The 20,107-nt window shown below is 41.1% G+C and overlaps 1 protein-coding gene across 45 annotated transcripts in view; it reads left to right on the top strand.

Annotated features, from left to right (window-relative positions):
- The window catches only part of EIF4G3 (eukaryotic translation initiation factor 4 gamma 3), a 457,314-nt gene that overhangs the window by 206,852 nt on the left and 230,355 nt on the right, over window positions 1-20,107 (top strand). For 22 of the 45 annotated variants that reach the window (XM_048825364.2, XM_048825383.2, XM_048825377.2 and 19 more), the window contains 3 exons: window positions 8,572-8,667; window positions 9,996-10,109; window positions 13,946-13,978. The exons of 1 other annotated variant lie outside the window; for it this stretch is intronic. In XM_048825364.2, coding sequence (XP_048681321.2) covers window positions 8,572-8,667; window positions 9,996-10,109; window positions 13,946-13,978 — 243 coding nt within the window. The remainder of the gene's footprint in view (window positions 1-8,571; window positions 8,668-9,995; window positions 10,110-13,945; window positions 13,979-20,107) is intronic. 22 more of the 45 variants (XM_048825402.2, XM_048825407.2, XM_048825393.2 and 19 more) reach the window with 3 other exon arrangements.

Raw genomic sequence — 20,107 nt, 5'->3', positions numbered from 1 at the left:
CCACTAGTATCCTAGAGAAGGGGAGTGGAGAGGGAGGGACCCGGGCCCGCCTTCTACTCCGGGTCCCAGCCCAGGGGCCCTAGGGATAGCAGCAAACTGCTTGAACTAGCGATTCCTTCCCCTGGACTACTTCCCTCTCTGGCTCTTCAGCCTGTGGGGCTTCCTGCCCCCTCTCTGCTTGGGTTTCTCCCAACCCCTTGTGTCTGTGAAGTCCCTCTGCTCTGCACAAGCCGGCTTTCCCTTTACCTAAGGTCTTGGTCTTCTGGCCTGCCACAGCACTTGTCCAAACTCTCCTCTGCTTCCCTCCAAACTGCTCTCCTTCAAACTGCTCTCTGCTCCAACACCAAACCACTCTGCTTCAACTCCTCTAAACTGCTCTCTGCTCCAACACCAGACCACTCTGCTTCAACTCCTCCAACTGTCTGATTAAAGCAGGGGTTTTTTATCAGGTGACTGGCTTCAGGTGCTCTAATTGGCTTCAGGTGCTCTAATTAATCTATAGCAACCTCTCTGCCCTCTACCGGGACTAAGGCTCTCATCATCCTGGGGCTTACATATCTCCCCTCTGTCACCCTCCTGCTGCACTCTGGCCATGCTGTATCACAATAGAAATCTAGCCTTTTAAATTAAAAACAATTAAATACACCTGGTAGAGTTTGGCAAAATTGGGGCTATTTGGAGGAGATGGGGAAATTGGTATAATTTTGTCCTTTCTGTTTTGTTCTTTGTTTTGCAAAAGCAGGAGTGGTTTGATTGCATGCGACTCCTCAAAGCTTGAGGGGGCTTGAACAAATGGCTCTTGTTTTGGCCTATCTTAGTTTCCACTTACAATCTTTGTTTTTCTAGGTACCTGAGCCTCTATGCTGCTGATGTTGTGGGGATCAGTGGATATGTGATTTATAAAATATGTGTTCGGCTTGCAGCCTGGATCTCCCTCTCCTTGCCCCTGCTGATCAACTGCCAGGTCCTAGTCTTTTCCCCACCCGTCTCTTTTAGAAAAATAGCAGAGAATCTGAAATTGGTACCTCAGTCAGGGACTGAAACTCCATTATATGATGTTTCTACTGGCCTTTGATATTGAAGTAGCTCTTCAGTTGTCTCTGTGAAGTTAAACTGCCACTTTTTAAAATTACATAATGGTGCTGCTCTGCTGCAAATAACCCAACGAGATTTTAAACAAGCCAAGTCTATTATCTCCATTGCTGCCTTTGCAGAGATGAATCAATTGCAGTGTGGGACCTTGCAGCAGTGTGGGACCTTGGCAGCAGCAGAAAGTTATTAGTGTTGCTGTCACAAGCCAGGATGCAGCCAATGCTTTGGGAATTAGGGTGTTTCTCCAAAAGGTACGTGAGGTAAGGAGAGACGTTATCAAGGATGCCAAAGAGGAAAATAGTGGATTGAGGGGAGGGGGGGGCGTGAGAAAAGGGGAAGAGTAGCCTACAAGATCTGCCAAAGACATTCCCCACTTTTATATGGGATATCAGTGTGGCATTACACCTCAAGTTCTTCATAGCAATATTATTATGATAATGGCATAACAATGATGTATTTTATGCAAGATAGGTCATGTACGATATCATTGAAAAGGTTATGATTCACTGAATATGATTATCCTATTTGTATGCATGTATCGTATTGGTATCTGAAGTTAGGAATATTGTCTATGCATCTGTTAGCAATGTGTTTACACCTGGGCAACGCCCCTAGGCAGAATGCAATCAGTCCAGATGGTTGGATGGGAAGGGCCATTAGGGAGAACAATAGGTCTGAAGATGCTAATCTTCCACTGGGGAGCCTTCCTGAGGATGCTACAAACAACCTCTGAGTCATGGCTGCTGTGTCCCTACAGGGGCATGTGACCAAGTCACCTGGTACTGGACTCCATCTTGGAATACCAGTGTTTTTCCACTGACTGGGCATGGGAACCAAGAGGGGAGACAAAGGGTTCCCGCCATATGGAAAAGCTATTTAAGGCAGGGGAGCGACATCATCATGGTTCTTCATTGACTCCCCGCCCAAGAAGATTGCTGGAAAGACCTGAGGAACAAGGACTGAACCGGGGGAGAAGGGCTGAAATGCAGGCTAGCCTGTCAAAGGAATGCCTGGGCTTTTAAGCAGCAGGCAAGTGCAGCTTGCCCTCAAGAATCTCTGCAAACTTCCTAAATCAACAATGAGGGTGAGAATTTCCTACTCATATCCCATCTCTTTAGTATATTAAGCGTAGATCGTGTTTTTGTTTGTTTGCTAGGTAATCTGCTTTGATCTGTTTGCTATCCCTTATAATCACTTAAAATCTATCTTTTGTAGTTAATCAACCTGTTTTGTTTTGTCTAAAACCAGTGTGTGGAAAGCATAACTTAGGGCAGAAAGCTGTGTATATTCCTCTCCGCATTGTGTGTGTGTGGTGGGGGGCATGAATTCCATGAGCTTACACTGTACGATTCTCTGTGCAGTGCAAGACAGTATAATTTTGAGTTTACTCTCCAGAGAGGGGTTGCACGCTTTAGGAACTGGGAGGTGCCTTAGCTGAGCCTTCCCATGTAGAGCTGATCTCAGCATCTGTGTGTAGCTGCAGCTGGGTGTGTCCATACCTGTATGTGTGCTGGATGTGGCTTGAGCCCTGTCACAGCAGTGCAGTGTAAAGGGAGCCCAGGCTGGTGAGTCAGGCAGGCTCAGTGGTACTCCAGTTCCCGGTGGCACCCTGGGGGGAACCCATCACAATCAGCATAAGTAGCTGTGGTCCCAAGGAAAAGGAGGTGTATGTATCAGAAAGGTGATATACATTTCAAAATGATCATACAATTATTATTTTATAAAAATGTTTAAAGTGTATATTTTGTGGGCTGTCATGATGATCAGTTGCGGAGAGGCATCGTAGTCCCAATGTGGGAATTTAGGAAGATAATTTGGGTTTAGAAGTCTCTTTATCTAATTAGAATACAACTTTTATCAAAGCCAATATACAGTGTTAAATGTTCCTTACTCTGCACACAGGCTTATAAGACTTCCTGTACCCTGAATATGGAAATACACCAGACCCTTGCTAGTACGAGGGGTTCGGGATCCATACGGGGTTCGGGATACATGTGCGGTACCACATTAATGCGGGGACCATGTTACCATGGATCCCAATTTAAATATTTAAATTTGGGATCCATTACTGCGACCGCGCTATATGCGAATCCACGCTATAGCGATGCGCGCTCTAGTGAGGGTCTGCTGTAGGTCTTATTTGCTTTTGGGGCCCTGTCAGCATCCTAGTACTGCTGAATGCAGCTCTTGAGTTTCTAAATTGCTGGGAAGACCCAATGATAAACTCAGATGCATTCCCTTCTGAATCATCAGCTGTTTTCCGAAAGGTGAAATTTTAACGTATCTTGGTGACTCTAGAGTAACATGAAAACCAGTTGTTGATGATAGATGATCCTGTTTGTTTAATTGTGTAATAGGAGCATTGCATTTACAAGTTATTTGTCTTAGAATGTCACTCAGGCTGCCACCCACTGGGAGATCAGAGTTCATGTCTGAAGCTTGATCCCTGGGACAGCACAATCTGGAAGTGTTGTAGAGGCAGGTATCTCTAGCTATGTTTGAGTTAGGAATACTTTCATTTACTCTCAAGACACCCCCATTGCCTTATGAGTCAGAATCTTTATGTAAAATATTTTTGCATATTTTTAGTTAATTTTTTACCAGCAGGAACATTAAGGAGGAATTTTACACTGGGGTGAAAAAAGAAATGGTGACGCCCTAGGTCAGGCCAGAATTTGGGAGGTGTAAAGTTAGCATAAAATTATACCCGGCATGTTTCCTACATTCAGCATAGGAAAGGAGCAACTGAGAAACATAAAGTTTCATGTTTAACTTGCAGTGTCCCCTCTAGTTAGGCCTTTCTCTGTCATAGTCCCAGCTTCTTCTCCTGAAAGACGCTACAGAAAGGTAATGATTCTGTAGTCGTATTATTGTTATGGATTTCTTGGTACGCAGAGATGTATTAGGCACTGTGTCAAAGTAAGACGTGTTCCTTGCCTCAGAGAGCATAGAGTCTAAATTTGAGTGACACAAGTGAGGTAGGGGAGAATAAAGACAAGGGTGACAGTAAGATCCTATGATTATGCAGAAAGGCACAGACACACCTGCGTGGTTTTGTTTTGTTTATACTAACTTTCCATTGCTTCATGTCTCATATGTGAGAAAACAGAAGTTGTTTCTGCGGAGGGATTTGGATGAGATGAGAACAGTGGCATGTTGGGGGAAGGCTTTCCAATAGGGCTGTCGATTTAATCACAGTTAACTCACGCGATTAACTCAAAAAAGTTAATCGTGATTAAAAAAATTAATTGTGATCAATCAGGGTGGATTTGATTTAAATTGATTTAAATCACTAGTCAGGAAGACTCGATTTAATCATGGATTAAAACCTATCCTGAAGGATGACCCATCACTCTCACAGATCTTGGGAGACAGGCCAGTCCTTGCTTACAGACAGCCCCCCAACCTGAAGCAAATAAGTGACAATTCTTCAGCAAAAAAAACTTCAAAAACAGACTCCAATGAGAGACTGCTGAATTGGAATTAATTTGCAAACTGGATACAATTAACTTAGGCTTGAATAGAGACTGGGAGTGGAGGGGTCATTACACAGAGTAAAACTATTTCCCCATATTTATTCACCCCCCCCCCACTGTTCCTCAGACGTTCTTGTCAACTGCTGGAAATGGCCCACCTTGATTATCACTGCAAAAAGGTCCCCCCCACCCTCCCCGGCCTTCCTGCTGGTGTGAGCTCATCTTAAGTGATCATTCTCCTAACAGTGTGTATGGTAACACCCATTGTTTCATGTTCTCTGTGTATATAAATCTCCCCACTGTATTTTCCACTGAATGCATCTGGTGAAGTGAGCTGTAGCTCATGAAAGCTTATGCTCAAATAAATTTGTTAGTCTCTAAGGTGCCACAAGTAATCCTTTTGTTTTTAAATGAAATATTAAAAAAAAAATTAAATTGACTATGTCCGCCAGGTCAACATGAGAAACTTAAACTATTGGCTTCTGCAGCTAACTCAGTCATCTTCACCTTCATTTTCCAATTTGTTAATAATCTGGAAAAGAAAAACAAGCTTTCCTGCTTTTTCATGTCCCAAATGATTTCTCAATTTGGAATGAATTAGTCCAAAGGAAGAAAATATTCTTTCTGTACTGGCAGAAGAAGCTACTGCTGTTAAAAGTGAGATTATCACTTCAACAGTCTCTGAATCCAAGTGCTTAAGTGACTTCCACCAGTTCACTGGTGTGACTTTCTTTAAAACATCATCAGCAAACATCTATTTCTTGAATGGTTCACCCTTAGCTCTGAAGTTTCTTATAGTTGGCATTATGGAGGGATGGTTGCTGGATGTCCATGTCATAGCCAACTCCTCTTCTGCAGCAGTTAAGGTTTGACCCTGGCACCGAGTATTGAGAATATTTGCAAGAAAATGAACTGGAGATAGTGCTTGTCCCATTCATTTTTCTAATGCTGGTAATTTAACTGTCATTGCATATTTATCTTTTTAAGATCTCGCTCAGTTCTTTCCAAATTTCAACAGCATCAGCAATAAAACAGCTATTTCCCTGCATTTTGTTCAAGGCTACAGAAACCAGCTTCAGGATACTCAGCATGTGTTCAACATTTCTCTTAAGCCCAATGTTGAGAACTTTGGCTGTGACAGTGCCATTCTATTTTTTTACTATTTTGTTCACAAACTGTCATCAGATTAGGCCAGTTCTTCATATTGTGCTCAAAACAGTCCACTACTGAGTTCTATCACACATCTTGTGGGAGAGTTAGCTTGGTTCATCCCACTTTTTTTTGCTGCAAAGTGGTTGATACGGAAGTATTTTGCAGTTTCAACATTAGCCTTTATTTCTGGAACACTGAAGTCTTCGGCTGAGAGGTGCATCAAATAAACACTGCAACCGTATGTTGTTAGCTTGGGACTCTCTTCACTCTCTTCTAAATAATTTCTTCTCATCTTGGATACATTTGCAGAATTGTCTGTGACCAAGCTGCGTACTAGACATTCAAATTTTTTTTCACAGTTTGTTATAGCTTTTACTGCTGCTTCTTGTAAGTATTCTGCTGTGTGTGCATTTCCTGATCTATAAATTGTTTCTGTAAGGAAGACATTCCCTTCTTCTATTGTCACAGAAGCACATGCAGCAGGATCATTGTGGACATTGCTCCACCCATCAAGACTCAGGTTAACAGTTTTGCCCTCTAGACTTTTTTTCATACGGCTCAATTTCTCTTTCATACACTTTATCCAGCAATTTGCCTGCAACATCTGCTCTGTTGGGTTGACTGTATCCTGGTCTTAATGACTGAACCATGTTAATGAAGTGTGGGTTCTCAGTCATACGGAAAGGAGAGTTTGTTGCATAAACAAATGGGGCAATTTTTTCATCAGTTACCTCTTTTTGTAATCTTCTGGTTCTTATCACAAACTTATCTATGGTTGTTTCTGGATGGTGGAGTTTTTTTTTCTTTCTGCTACAGGTGATATGCTGTGGCTCTGTAAATACATGATGTGACTAAAACACTATCATTGACAGATAACTCTGAAACTATAGAAAATGATGATGCTCTTGAAGGTATATAGTCTTCAGAATCCTGTATGTTGAGGATGAATTCTCCTAAACAAAATAAGTCAATGCAGTTATTTAATTATTATTACCGTACTGTTCATTTAGTATTACTCATTCTATTCACTGACAGTCAGTACTACTTTAAAGGTGAATTTGAAAAAGGAAGATCTGCCTATTTCAGCTGTGTTTTTTTTTTTATCACAACTGCATCTAAAATGATAGCACCATAGACTAACAACTATATTTTTTGCTCAAACATGAGAATTCAAGAATAGTCAGGAAGGAAGACAAGTAGTTCTTAAGAAAGAAGTATGCATTCCATTGACACATCCGATGAAGTGATCTGTAGCTCATGAAAGCTTATGCTCAAATAAATTGGTTAGTCTCTAAGGTGCCACAAGTACTCCTTTTCTTTTTGCGAATACAGACTAACACGGCTGCTACTCTGAAACTTCTCTAAGAGTTTCTGTGATTCAAGAGGACTTAGGTCATATGTGCTGTTAATTCAGTGATTTCATCAGCATTATAATGAACACAGGTTTTTGTTTTTTAATTAACAGATTTGCACCACAGTTTAAGGAATTTAAAACTGAGAAAAAAGAAAAACTGCTTTGATAATAGAAAGGCAGTGCTGCAGTTGGGCAGTGTCATCATTAAATGGCTTAAAATTATTTAGGCAAATACATCTATTAAGGAATGAGGCATGGAGAGTAAATTACATTATAAAATAATGTAAAGTTTTTAGTTAAGGTTTTTAAATAGAATGTTCTGAAATTTCTAGTGTAAAAAACCTACAATTGTCAAAACTGTACTACTCCAAGTTACTGTTACTTTTGGAATAAGTACCATTGGGCAGATTCTCTGCTAGTGTAACTTTATATCAGCAGAGGATCTGCCCCTATATGCCTATGACAGTTTTAGGCCATTTTGCTCTGAACACTTTATAAGGACAGCAACTTATACCAGTTGCATGCTACTTACTTTTTTGTCATCTGTCTCATTTTGGAGCATTTGTCAGCAGCACCTCGTTATTCTAAGTTTTCTCAGAAATTTATAGAGAATGCTATTAAAATCAGCACGTGGACCAGAGGATTCAAACAATGCAGAGCTTTTTAATTGATAAGCACTATTCATCATGATTAAGGCTACAGTTTTGTTACGGAGATTGTGAAAGTCACAGAATCCGTGACTTCCAAAGACCTCTGTGACTTCAGCTCCCCGGCTGCAACGGCTGGGTAGGGAGACCTCCGCAGCTCCCCAGCCGCGGCAGTGGCAGGGAGATCCCTGCAGCTCCCCAGCTGTGGCAGGGGGATCCCCACAGCTTTCTGCCCGCTGAGGTGAGGCAGAGGGATCCCCACAGCCCCAGCCGCCACGGGGAGTGTGGGGGGGAGGGCAGGGGGACCCCCGCAGTTCTCCACTGCAGCGGTGGCAGAGGGGATCCCTGGAGCTCCCTGCCGTGGGGAGGGAGCTGGGGGACTCTGCAGCTTCCCACCACCATGGGGGGCAGAGAGACCCTGGAGCTCTGAGCCCCCACAGGTGGTGGGGGCCCTGGAGCTCCCAACCACCCCTCAGCTGCCCAGCCCCTTCGCATTTTATCATGGATATTTTTAGTAAAAATCATGGACAGGTCATGGGCAATAAAGAAAAATTCACTGAAACCTATGAGCTATCTCTGACTTTTACTAAAAATATCCATGACACAATCTTATCCCTAATCATGATCTCCTCTGCTGAGGTTTTTAAAGAAAACGAATGTAGTGTTGTGTGCACCATATAAATAAATTGGTAGACATTTCATCTCAACAGAAGAGAAATCTGTCTATTTGAAGTACCTTATCTCAACAGTAATCACCAGTTCATCTGACGGTGTGTTTTGGTGCCTTTAATTTACTTCTCTCTGAATAAATTATTTGGTTTATTAACATTTTTTCTCTGTTCTCTGCCAGGCCCCTTACCCCTCAGGGCAGAATGCAGCTCCAGCCACATTGGTGTACCCCCAAACTCCTCAAACAATGAACACACAGCCTCAGACCCGCTCTCCGGTAAGGGAGCACTTGTTTGCTCTAGTTTCTGTTCTTTCTCTCTCATTTGTGTGTCTTTCTGTGTGTACGGTAGCATTTCTCTGGAAAGTGCTTTATTGACTTCTGAAAGCAATTTCCAAATAGCAAATCTTTATTGCATTTTTAAACGCTTTCATGTTAGGAGAAGCTTTTTTCAAGGTAGCTTATGTGAAAGAAAAGTGATGGAGGGATTCTCATCTACTTCCCAATGGCATGATTTATTTTTAGTGTATTATCACTCAGGTTCACCTCATTTTAGAACTTTAGATTCATTATCAGTGTCTTTCTCTTTGCTTCATTTTTTTTCTTTGTAGAAACATTTGATTAAGTGTTAGAACAAAGATCAGTAAATTAAATTAAATCTCCAAAGTAGCACTCTGTCTGCAGTGGCTCAGGGAACATGACTTCAGAATCATTGCCACTGGATCAGTTTAAACTCTTCAATATATCACTGTGTACATGCAACTTTATATAGTTTCTGAATCTCAGAATCTTTTTGTGGTAAGGCCTTTTCATCAAACTTTGGACTCTAACATCCTCCTTTTATGCATATTTTAATACTGTTCTCCTATTTTAGGCCTCTGACTCCCTGAAACCAGCCTCATGTTGGAAATCTGTGCTTGTAGTGCAATTCCATCTGATGCTAGGAGGTCCTCCTGCAGCATCAATGCTTATCCCTACTTTTGGAGGCAGAGTAGATCACCTCCGCTGTACCTGAAGCCTCAGCTAGCCCAGGGAGCAGCAGTACCTCTGTCCCTTCAAGCACCACATCTCCTGTGTCATAACATTTTCGGTTACCACTAAAGTTGCTGCACCATCTCCAGCACTCTTCTTTTTTTTAGAGTGGAATGCTGCTGAAGGGTGGCAACTGAAAGTCTTCAAGACAGCAGTCTTCTGTTTATCAGGTATAATACAGGGCAAGCTCCCCCACTTACCACCCCCAGCCCCACCAATGTGCCTTAACCCACTTTGGAACTTTCACCTCTAGGGAATTCAGAGAAGGGTTAGTCTCTGTGGCCTATTGAGTCCTTGATCTCTGTGCTGAGAGAGCCTATTAATTCCAGGTTTGATGGTGTTTTTATGACATGGACAGCTGCACATTTGTAACTGGGAAGAGATCCCCAACTCATTTCATTTAGTACCCAGTTCTAATCAGTAATCTGGGATACCTATGATGGTAAATCTTTTCTCTGTAAGTATGATCATCATCTTTATCTCTAATTGTTGAAAAGCAAGAGTAAATTTACATGGTTAGAACTGGAGCAAAACCTGACTGAAGAGCTGCATCTCTAAACCAGTTTTTTTGACAGCCCAGCAGAACAGTGCCAATACATTGCACAGACAACTGGAAGAGGAGGAAGGTTTTGGAACAGAATCCGGTTTACAGGTCCCTGGCTGGAGGAGGCTGGATAAAATACTGCATTGTAAGCAATATAACAAACTGTACTCCTTCTTGCAGGCAATTGTGCCAATGGCACTGTTTAATTTTTTGTTGTTGTTTTTTTTACCACATGATTTTGTTGACTGATCTACAGAAATGCACTGATTGCTTCTTTACGAAAAACATGAGATACCATGGCAGTTTCTGCCAGGTTAAATGGTGAAAGAATGGTTTGGGAGGGTCTGATCTTTCAGGATTTAGACAGGAAGAATTTGGGCTTACACTTAACGGGGTGACACTTTCAGAAAATTGGGCTGAAAATTCACAAAATTGTAGGGATTTTGCCACATAATTAGAGAAAATAATGAAGAAGAGTTTGTCTGCAGTTGTCAGCTATTTTTCTGTGGTCATGAACTATTTTATTTTAAACTATCCTGTATGCAGTTTTTGCCATCTGCTCTGCTAGTGATCATTACCACTCCATTACTAAAAAAACGCACATATAACATTCCATTACAACCCCTATCCCCAAAACAAATGCATGACTAGCTGGTCCTGAACTACTCTTGCGTTTTGTTCTGGGTTTGATTTATTTTAGTTTTATCTTCTTTTCTGGTGGTGATGGGAGGGCGAAGAGGGGATGAGAAAGATGGCGTGATAATTCCTTTGCCATCCTGGGATTCTCTAGTGTAGTCCAATCGATCACACAGCTGACCAGCTGGTGAGGATAGGTAAGCTGTTGCACTGATGAAGTGACCCTAATACTGCATTCTAGAGCAGCCAAAGCTTACTCCATTCTATTTCTGCATTAAAGGGCCATTGGCAATTGCACAGTCTAGGCTTTTTTATTCTTCCCTGGACAGCTGCCTTTGCAATTCAAGTGGCTTCAAATATTTTCCCATTTAGTTTTTCTAGTGTCATTTGTATTTGATACCAAAAATTTCAAAGTTCAGTTCCAGTTGGGGAAAAAGTTTTAAATACTGGTCAGCCCAAGTATAATTACTGCTTTACTTCCATTTCCTGTTGTCAATCCCAACCCTAAACACTAGTTTATTTTAAAGCAATCTGTCTAATGTAGAGAAACTGCTGAAAAACATAATCTGGGAGAAGGGAATGTAGTGGCTATTGTAATAACCTATAAAAAGTGGTTATATTTATGCAGTGTGCAAAATCTACATCAGCATATGTAGAAGTTGCCAGCAGTGCGCAAAAGGGTTTGTGAGTGAGACCAATAAGGACGTGAGTGGCAGAAATGTTGGATCTGGGTTTCACAGAAGGCTGTTTTCCTCTGTATCTACTACCTTCACCATCTAAATAAAAAACAAAGTATTTTTACTCTGAGCCAGTAGTGACTACAGTTTGTTCTGTTGCTTACAGCTACCAATAGGAGTAAAGAATATTGTCAAGAAGAATTATGAAAATCAATAGCCAATGGTGACCAGTGCAAAATAGACTAGGGTACTTTTCCACTAACTTTGAGGTTTTATTTTATTTTTTTCTTATAACATGTATTACTTTTTATTAATGGAATATATTTTGGCTTAAGTATTCTTAAGATGTAACTTTCCAACTCTTATTTCAGAGCCAATTAAAAGTTAGAATTTTCCATGGAACAGTGATAAAACAGGTACTTCTGCTCTCAGATTAATCAACACTGGTTTTTGCACCCCACAACTCTCTTTGTAGGGTTTTTGAAGCAAATTGCTTTTTCTGCTTTCATTGGCGGATAAAATAGAGCCTGTAGTCCATCAGGAAATATTTATGTTGGTGCCTTGTCCTTGTCAGGGGAAGTGCTATCCTGTTTCCTCAGCTGTGAGACAGAAGAAACGAAACCCATACTCTGCTTTTGGGATTCCTCCTGTGAAAAACCTGATTTGAATTGTAATCTGTGCATCATCTCCTTAGAATCATCGTAGTCTCCGCTTACTACTGCAAGTGAAGGGTCAATAAAGCCACCACCCTCCAATATACCTAAAGGTTTCGGAGAGGGGTTAGAAGCTGTGTGTACCAAGTGTCTCTTTAGTATATCACATGACAAATTGCCAAAACTATTAAAGCTGAAATTTTAATTTTTTAGTGTAATAAATTGACATTTTCTTGTGTTTTAAAATCTGAGGTTTAGTGGAAATGTCACACGGGACCGTTTAGGGTGGAAAAGAAATAAAGTTGTATATGATTTGTGAATTGGTACTGTAGATTATACTTTATATACTCTTATGGTAGAAATAGACTGTGTGCATTTCTTCTTCCTGAAGATTTTTATTATTCTGCATCCAACTGTAATGAATAGATGAAGGTAGGAGGAATATATAAACACTGTAGAATAAACTATAGTATTTATAGACTGCTGCTTGGAAGTATTAAATATAGGCAATTTTTAAAAATGTTTCTAAAGGGGAAAGGAAAATCAATTCTATCAGTGGTGAATGCTTGTTTTGCTTCTGTCATGTTTGGTGGTGTTAGGAACATTAAGAAGCAGTGAAATGGGGCTGTAATCCAGCCTTACCCCATTTACTTATTTTTATTTATTTGTTTATTTGTTTGTTACTTTCTATTTGGGTGAAATAAAAACTCAGTAACTTGAAACCAGCCTTTGTCACCTACTTAGAATAGTTTAACTATCCCAGTAGTTTGTATATGAAATGTACAAACTTCACTGATAGGTGTACTTTTCTGCCCTTATTGTTCTTTGTTAAACTCCCATTTTAGAACATATGGTAGCACACGAGAAGAAAGTAATATGTATTAAATCAGTCTCTGCACAAGTACCATGAATTAGCAGAGCTGTACTGCTTTGCTTGCCTCCCTGTGTGTCTTACATTACTGGCAGGCACAGCTAGCAAGAGGGAGGAGTGCGCACACAGTGTTTTGCTGCTGTGCATAAAAACTCAATGTGGGATCTAATTTAATGTACTCTGTTTAATTATTTGAGCTGTTATTAATAGATTACCAGATATCATTCCAGGAAAGACTGGAGTTCAGTTAACAAACTGAGAATTAAGGGCTTAAATGCTTAACTTGATTTCTTCTAAGAGATATCCTTTCATTTTTATTTATATTTTCCATGCCTTGCATTCATTTTTATTTCCATTTTAACACTTAGCGAATTACCAGAGAATGTTCTAAATGTTCATTGCGTGTGTTAAATGCTGAATCCTTTCCCCCATTATAATGTGAGGGGGTAGGAAGTGATTTAATGATATGAGCCCAGAACTGGGAAACAAGAACTCCTAAGTTCTGTCCAGGCTCTGCCATTTGCAAACTCTGTTTTCCTGGACAAACCATGGGTTAACCTATTTGCTTCAGTTCCCTCATTTGTAAAATTGGGATAACAATACTTACCATCACATGTCTGTAAATACTTTGTAGATGAAATGCACTATCTATGTGCAAATTATTGTTTTAGTCTTGTTTGCCTTGCAGAGATTTTCATGCATTCCCTGTAGTGTGCAGGACACTAGAAGTGCTTACCTGGCTGTTAATTGCAGTGTTGTAAGCAGAGATATACCCTCCACTCTCCAAAAACTTGAGTCAGTCAAACCACTTTAAGGATATCCACTTGTCTTAAACACTTAATATTTAACCTTTTTCTCTGGACTGTATTAAGAATTTCTTTATTCTTATAGTAGAATGCCTTTAAGATGACTATCAGCTTTGGTTGTTGCTCTTCCAGCTCTTGGGCAGCCCACTATCACTGGAGTGGTGTTAACCTGTTATATTGTAGTACCTGTCTGTCACTGTCCTTCAGCAAAGCTTTGACTTTTTGTGGTTTTTCTTGTGGGTTTATTTTGCATGTAGTATGACATTTTGTTTTTTGTTGTGGTCTTTCTGACTCTTTGTGCCTTTCCTTTTGTGTTTGTTTCTCCCACCTTTCCTCAGTTTGCAGCGGGGCCTCGACCTGCCCATCACCAGGTACAGTACCCTTGCCCCTTCGTTATCATCCTAAACTAATCTGTTGGGAGAAGGGGGAGGTTGGAGTTTATCCACCTACTAACTTTAAAAATGCAAGCTTGCTTTGTGAGCCAGATCGTTTCCAAACATTAGCACGTGCTATAACCTCAGCTAACAAGCAAACATAATATCCCATGATGCTTTGCCTCCTAATTAATTTCACTGTACTTACTATTAACAATCCCATTAAAAACATTTGCTTAGCTTAAAAAAAATGTAGCAAGACTATTGCCAGGTATCTTTCAGATTTTCTTGCTTTTGGGGGAATTTCTGAAACTTACTCGAAACTTCAAATGGCTTCAAAGGGGAGTAGGATATCCAATACACACAGATTCCTTTGAAAATATCGGCCTTTAAATTCTAATGGCTTTTAACAAGTCATATTAGTTGCCAATTTGTTTGTGGGTACAGTGAAAAAACAATTATACATACCTTTGTTGTTCCCAGTATATACAGTCACATGAGGAACACATGCTTTCTAGAACAGGGCAGAAAACAAGAGTTTAAAGAATAATAACACTTAATGCATCTGCTCATTCACTCACACACAGAAACCACATGTGAGGAAGAAATTATCATTTGTTACTATTTATGCATAGTTTTAAGCTCACTTGTTGCTATGGATTGTATGGATAGGCTTATGGTGAGGGAAGAACCATTAAAGGTGAGTGTATTTGCACCTGCCCTTTACTGTGTACTAATAAGCACCATGACAGAATTTGTAACTTGCTGGGAGACCTACCATTTCCTTTTCTTGACCTTCTCTGAAGTTCTGTGGTTATAAAAGAAGTTATGGGAAAATTAGTAACAGTTCAAAGATGAGAAATATTCATGAGTTCTTTTCTAGATCATTTACCAAAAGACAAAATTTGTGTTTAGTGTGTCTTGCTAAAATTCTCTCCTAAACTCAATGAGAACCAGGTGTACCCGCTATATGAAGAATTTGGATCTAGAGATTTGCAGATCTTTAACAGTTAGCGGTGTATAATACCAGTACAGTGTAAAAAGTGTTTGGTTGCTTTACAATTATAATCGAGTTAGGAATCCTATTACAATATGATTAAAACGGTTTTATCCATTGGACCCAGCTGTGACCCTATAACTGGGTTTCAACCTGGGAATGTCCAAGGCTTTAGTATGCTTACAAAACCAATATATATCTTAACTGTGTTGTTAAGGTTCTTGACTTAGTTGTTGTATAAACACAATTCTCTCTCAGAAACAAGAATTTATTAGAACCACACTAAGACCTAGATTCTTACCTGTTCCCAGTATCCTCTGGACACAGTTCTGTATGTGTGTGAGGGGGAAGAATGGGATTGGTGTATCGACAGGCTAATCCTGAGACTGATTCTATGCCTAGGTAGTCCCCGGTGTAGTTTATATAAGGGGTTCTCAACCTTTTTCTTTCTGAGGCCTCCCCCCCTCACCTCCCCACATGCTATAAAAATTCCATGGCCCACATGTGCCACTGGTTTTCATGTGGCACATGTGCCGCTGGTTTTCTGCGCATCCAGTAGATTAAAAGCCAGGGCTGGCATTAGGGGTTAGCCAGCAGGGCAGTTGCCTAGTGCCCCATGCCACAGGGGGCCCCGTGAAGCTAAGCTGCTTGGGCTTTGGCTTCAGCCCTGGGTGGTGGGGCCTGGGCTTCAGCTTCCTGCCTTGGGCCCCATCCAGTCGAACACTGGCCCCTCTCTGTTCTATTTTGGTGGCCTCCTGAAAGGCCCCCCAGAGGGCCCCGGACTCCTGTTGGAGAACCTCTGGTTTATATATGCCAGTGCCAAAGGGTGATGATGGAGGTAATCTGACACTAAACCTGAAAACTGACACTGAGAATGTTGTGCCATCATGTTAGGAATCTTGGGGCTAACTTAAATTATTATTCCCATGTGAACTGAAAAATGTTACAAATCACTACGTTGCACAGTCTTTACTCTCATGGGTTAATTAAAATGTTACACAGTCGTTACTTTGAGAACCCAGAATGAGAATTTTTTTATGCAAAACATTTACCAAATACTGAAATTTACTATATTGGGTACCAACTTTTGCTATAATTGATATTTGGAAAAAAGAATTTTTGTCTTCTAACACAGTATCAGGAAGAGCAGGTTTTTATCCTAAATTTAAATTTTCTGTGTAATATGCACATTATATCATGGTTAAGTCACATCTCTTGTGCATTGATTCCATATCACTGTGAATGAACATATATAATACAGAGTATTCTTTAGTGCTATTTCCTGTAATTATTGTATCATTAATATGCTCTGATGAGCATGACTTACGTTCTCGAAGTGACTGGCAACTTTATAAAGAATTTATTTAAAATATATTATGAATATGTCAGTTATAATTATTTGAAGCCTGTTGATGCTATAAAAAACAAAATTGAAGCTCTTGTGATTTCATAACCTCTGAAAGCCCAGTTTTAATGTTTTACAAGTAAACAACAACTAAAGTCAAATGAAAATAGCTGCCGTGGTTTTGTTGAAAAGCTAAGCAATTGCTCCTCTCTCTCTTGTCAGCAAATGTATTTCCTGGGGCGGAGGATGTGTATGAATGTGGGGAACGTCCTTTCCTAGCTCCATACATAGAGCTAGGAAGGGAAGCAGGAGGTGGAGGGAGGTGTTCTTCACTCCCCACCTCTCTGTATGGAGCCATGGGGGAGTGTTCTCTTTTCCCACCCCATCCTTGAAGACAGAGATAGTATGGGAGTGTGATCTCCCCACACATGGAGCAAGGTTCCATGGAGATGGAACCAAAGCGCATGCTGATGGTTCCACTGTGGGAGCAGTTGTTAGCTCTTTTCCCATTCGTGGATATTTGAAAGGACAGAGAGGCTGTGAAGGAACGTGGCTGGTACAACCATGGTGCTAGTGCTTAAACTAGTGCCATGGTGTAGTAGAATCTGTTTATAGGTTTTTATTATTTCTTTTAATTTATAAAAGCATCCATCATACGGGCTCTGGCTAATGAAAGATAAAAAATAAAGTACAGAATTTGATGAGCACTGCTAATACTGGAAGACTTTTGTCCACTAATAAACTACATACCATCACCTTCAGGCAAAAGCTTGGAAAAAGAAATGAGCCTTACATCAATTCCGTTAGGTCAGCACTCAGGCTTTTGCAGGCCAGTTGGGGAAGTAAATTCCAGAGCCAAGGGCCCTCCACTGCAAAATCACTGTCTCTGGTACCCAGATCTTTAAATTCAGAGAGAGTTTTAACTCAAGCTCCCCAACTCATCTCGGTGAGATGGTGAAGGTGCAATTATCTCAGCCAAGACCCAAGCCAGATTAAAGATCAGAGACAACACTCTGACTTGTACCTGGTGGTAAGTGCACGTCTCACATCCACTAAGAAAACAGCATTCTTCGAAAGTGTTTCCATCTTTCCTGTGCAGATACTCCCTCTCCCTCTCTTAGGGTCAGGGAAAAGTTATCCTGCCAGTCAATTCTTCTCTTTCTCTTCTACCTCAAAATTAATAACAAAGGAGTTGTCTAAGGCTGTGGAGAGGCATAATTAACAGAAGAAAACAGCCTTAATGTACCAGTCTGATTTGGTTGTAATCTTGACAATTTGTTGCTTTGTCCTTGTGTTTCCATTGTTACTTTTTTCAGCCTTTTGCAAAGCCATGTCTGCTTATGGATCTGTAACAATTACTAGTCGTTAATTGACCTGGACATATGTAAACAAATGGCTAATGTTTATTATGTTTAAAATAAATATAGCTTGTTTGCAGAACTCCTGCTAGAGAGACTGCCTTTATTTTTCAGTCATATGGGGTGCTCTTCACAGGCTTTTCAGCGAAAATGATGGTTTCGTTTAGAAGCATGTCTTTTGCATATGGCAAAGCAAGCTCTTTCCCTCTCCTTTCAGAGTTCTTGATGATTTAGATCGCATGGAGTTTATCTCATGCATTGCAATACGCCAACACATAGACAAGGGAGTGTTCAGCTAGACCAGTGTGCTAGAGAGCATAATGTAGAAAATCCACTGAAAACCATGTGGGACTAGAAATAGTCTGTAGAGAACAATCCTACATCACTTGGGGATGGACTAGATGAGACCTTGTAACGGGGTCAGCACCCATCTCTCATGAGTGCCCCCTTTTCTCTGGCCAATATACCTGCAGTTAGTCTTTTCAGCGAGGCAGCACCCGCTTCACATGGGTAGCCCCCTTTGGTTGGTTGAGTGTGAGCCTGCTTTTAGTTTTAGTTCTTATGTCGGGGTGGCACCTGCCTCTCGTGAGCATCCTCCGGCTGATGGTTCTCTTGGTGGGTCTTCAGCGACTCAGCCCGAGATGCAGACACTGTCCCCCTTTCCGGGGTATACAGTCCTGAGTTCTTATCACTGCCTTGGTATGGAGCTATAGCTCTTAGGCTTCTTCCCAAAGGCTCTGTCGTCTTCAACCACCAAGCCATGGCCCACCTCAGTACCCGCAGCTGGTGGAGTTTTAGCAGGCCTCCCTAGGCTCAGTCTTCAATCAGGCCAGTGGGACTCATCTCATTACCCTTGCTAGCCAGGCCAGGTTCTGTGCTCAGTCCCCCTGGGCTTCAGCCTGCCCGCACTGACCTTCCGCTGGTCCTCCTGCTCTTCCTGCCAGCCAGGCACCTGGTCTTCAGCAACCTGGGCTTCATGTCCTGTTAAGCAGCAATTTTCTAGTTTTGTTTAAGATACATTGTGGCATTCATTTCACAGTGATGAGAACTTTGTTAGGTCTTGCAGTACTTAGGCCAGGTTTACACTACAAACTTGTATCAGTATAACTGCGTTGCTCAGGGGTCTGAAAAATCCACATCCCTGAGTGATGTAGTTATACCGACCTAACCCCAGTGTAGATAGTGCTATGCCAATGGGAGAGTTTCTCTTGTCCATGTAGCTACCACCTCTTGGAGAGGTGGGTTAACTACACTGACAGGAGAAGCTCTTCTCTGGGTGCAGCAGCATCTTCATTAGAGCACTCAAGTGGTGGAGCTCTGCTGCTGCAGTGCTGTACGTGAAGACAAACCCCTAGCCTTAAAGAGAGGGCGGGATTTGTGGGAGAGGTTGTCAGGAATAGGTTGCTGGTGTTGAGGATTTCTAACAATAACCACATCATGGACCTCCTTACCCTAAATGCTGGTCCTGACTCTGTAATGCATGTGCTCCAAGGTAACACTTGCATACAGGGGAATGAACTGTGGACAGTTTCAACCTCAATTCTGAATTTCCTTGCTCTTGTCAAGGAAGGCATTGTTAGTATTACGTCAGCCTTTGTATTTGCATATAAACTTGTGACATTAAATTGTTAGCAAAACAGAGTTGCAAAATGCCACCCTCCAGGAGTAGGTTTAGATATTGGCAGCTTCACTTTGGAGGGGAAAGAGAGAGGATAGGGCATAAAGCGTTTTGTCAGCTAGGGCTTGTTTTGAATGGCTGAACCTATATACAGCTTAGGTGTTCTCTCATGCTTCGCTGGGTTTCTGCTTTTTTCCAGAATTAAGGCCTTAGTTTTTTTCATTTGGAAGGGTTTGCTGTATCTAAACATAATGAAGTAAATTCTGCTAGAGACTTCTCACGTTGGATTGACTTTTTTTTTTAACGTAGTTCTCCCCTACCCCCTTGTACAATAACAAGAAGGATATTCTCCCTGCTCCCTCTTAAAGACTCACTTTCTTTGGGAGCTCCACTTACACTGACCCACATGTTAGTATGGCATTGCAACCCAAGACTCAGGTTTGTAAATCCTCTCACTCAAATTTGACCCTTCCCCGCCACCCCCCCAAAAAGAAAAAGTTTTGGTTCTCCTGTACCACCTGGTTGACAACCTATTCTCTAAACAATGGGTGGTATTCTCCTCTCACATTAGTTGACAGAATTGTAACTCATTGATTTCCCAGTGTCTGTCTTTTTAGAAGTAATGAAATCATTGTGTCTTTGCTCCCCTTCTCCCAAGAATCATAACTGGCTGTCAGCAACTTTTGCTATGACATAAGCAGTATTATTTTTAAAACCCAGCAATCTCCTCACTATGGGTTCACTTTGAACCCAGAACTGCAAGGATGGATAGTTATGTAACAGTTTAATATAAGGCCTCAAGCTTGCT

Source organism: Caretta caretta, chromosome 18 (assembly GCF_965140235.1).
Source record: "Caretta caretta isolate rCarCar2 chromosome 18, rCarCar1.hap1, whole genome shotgun sequence".
Lineage (NCBI taxonomy): Eukaryota > Metazoa > Chordata > Testudines > Cheloniidae > Caretta > Caretta caretta.
This window is presented reverse-complemented; position numbering and strand designations above follow the sequence as displayed.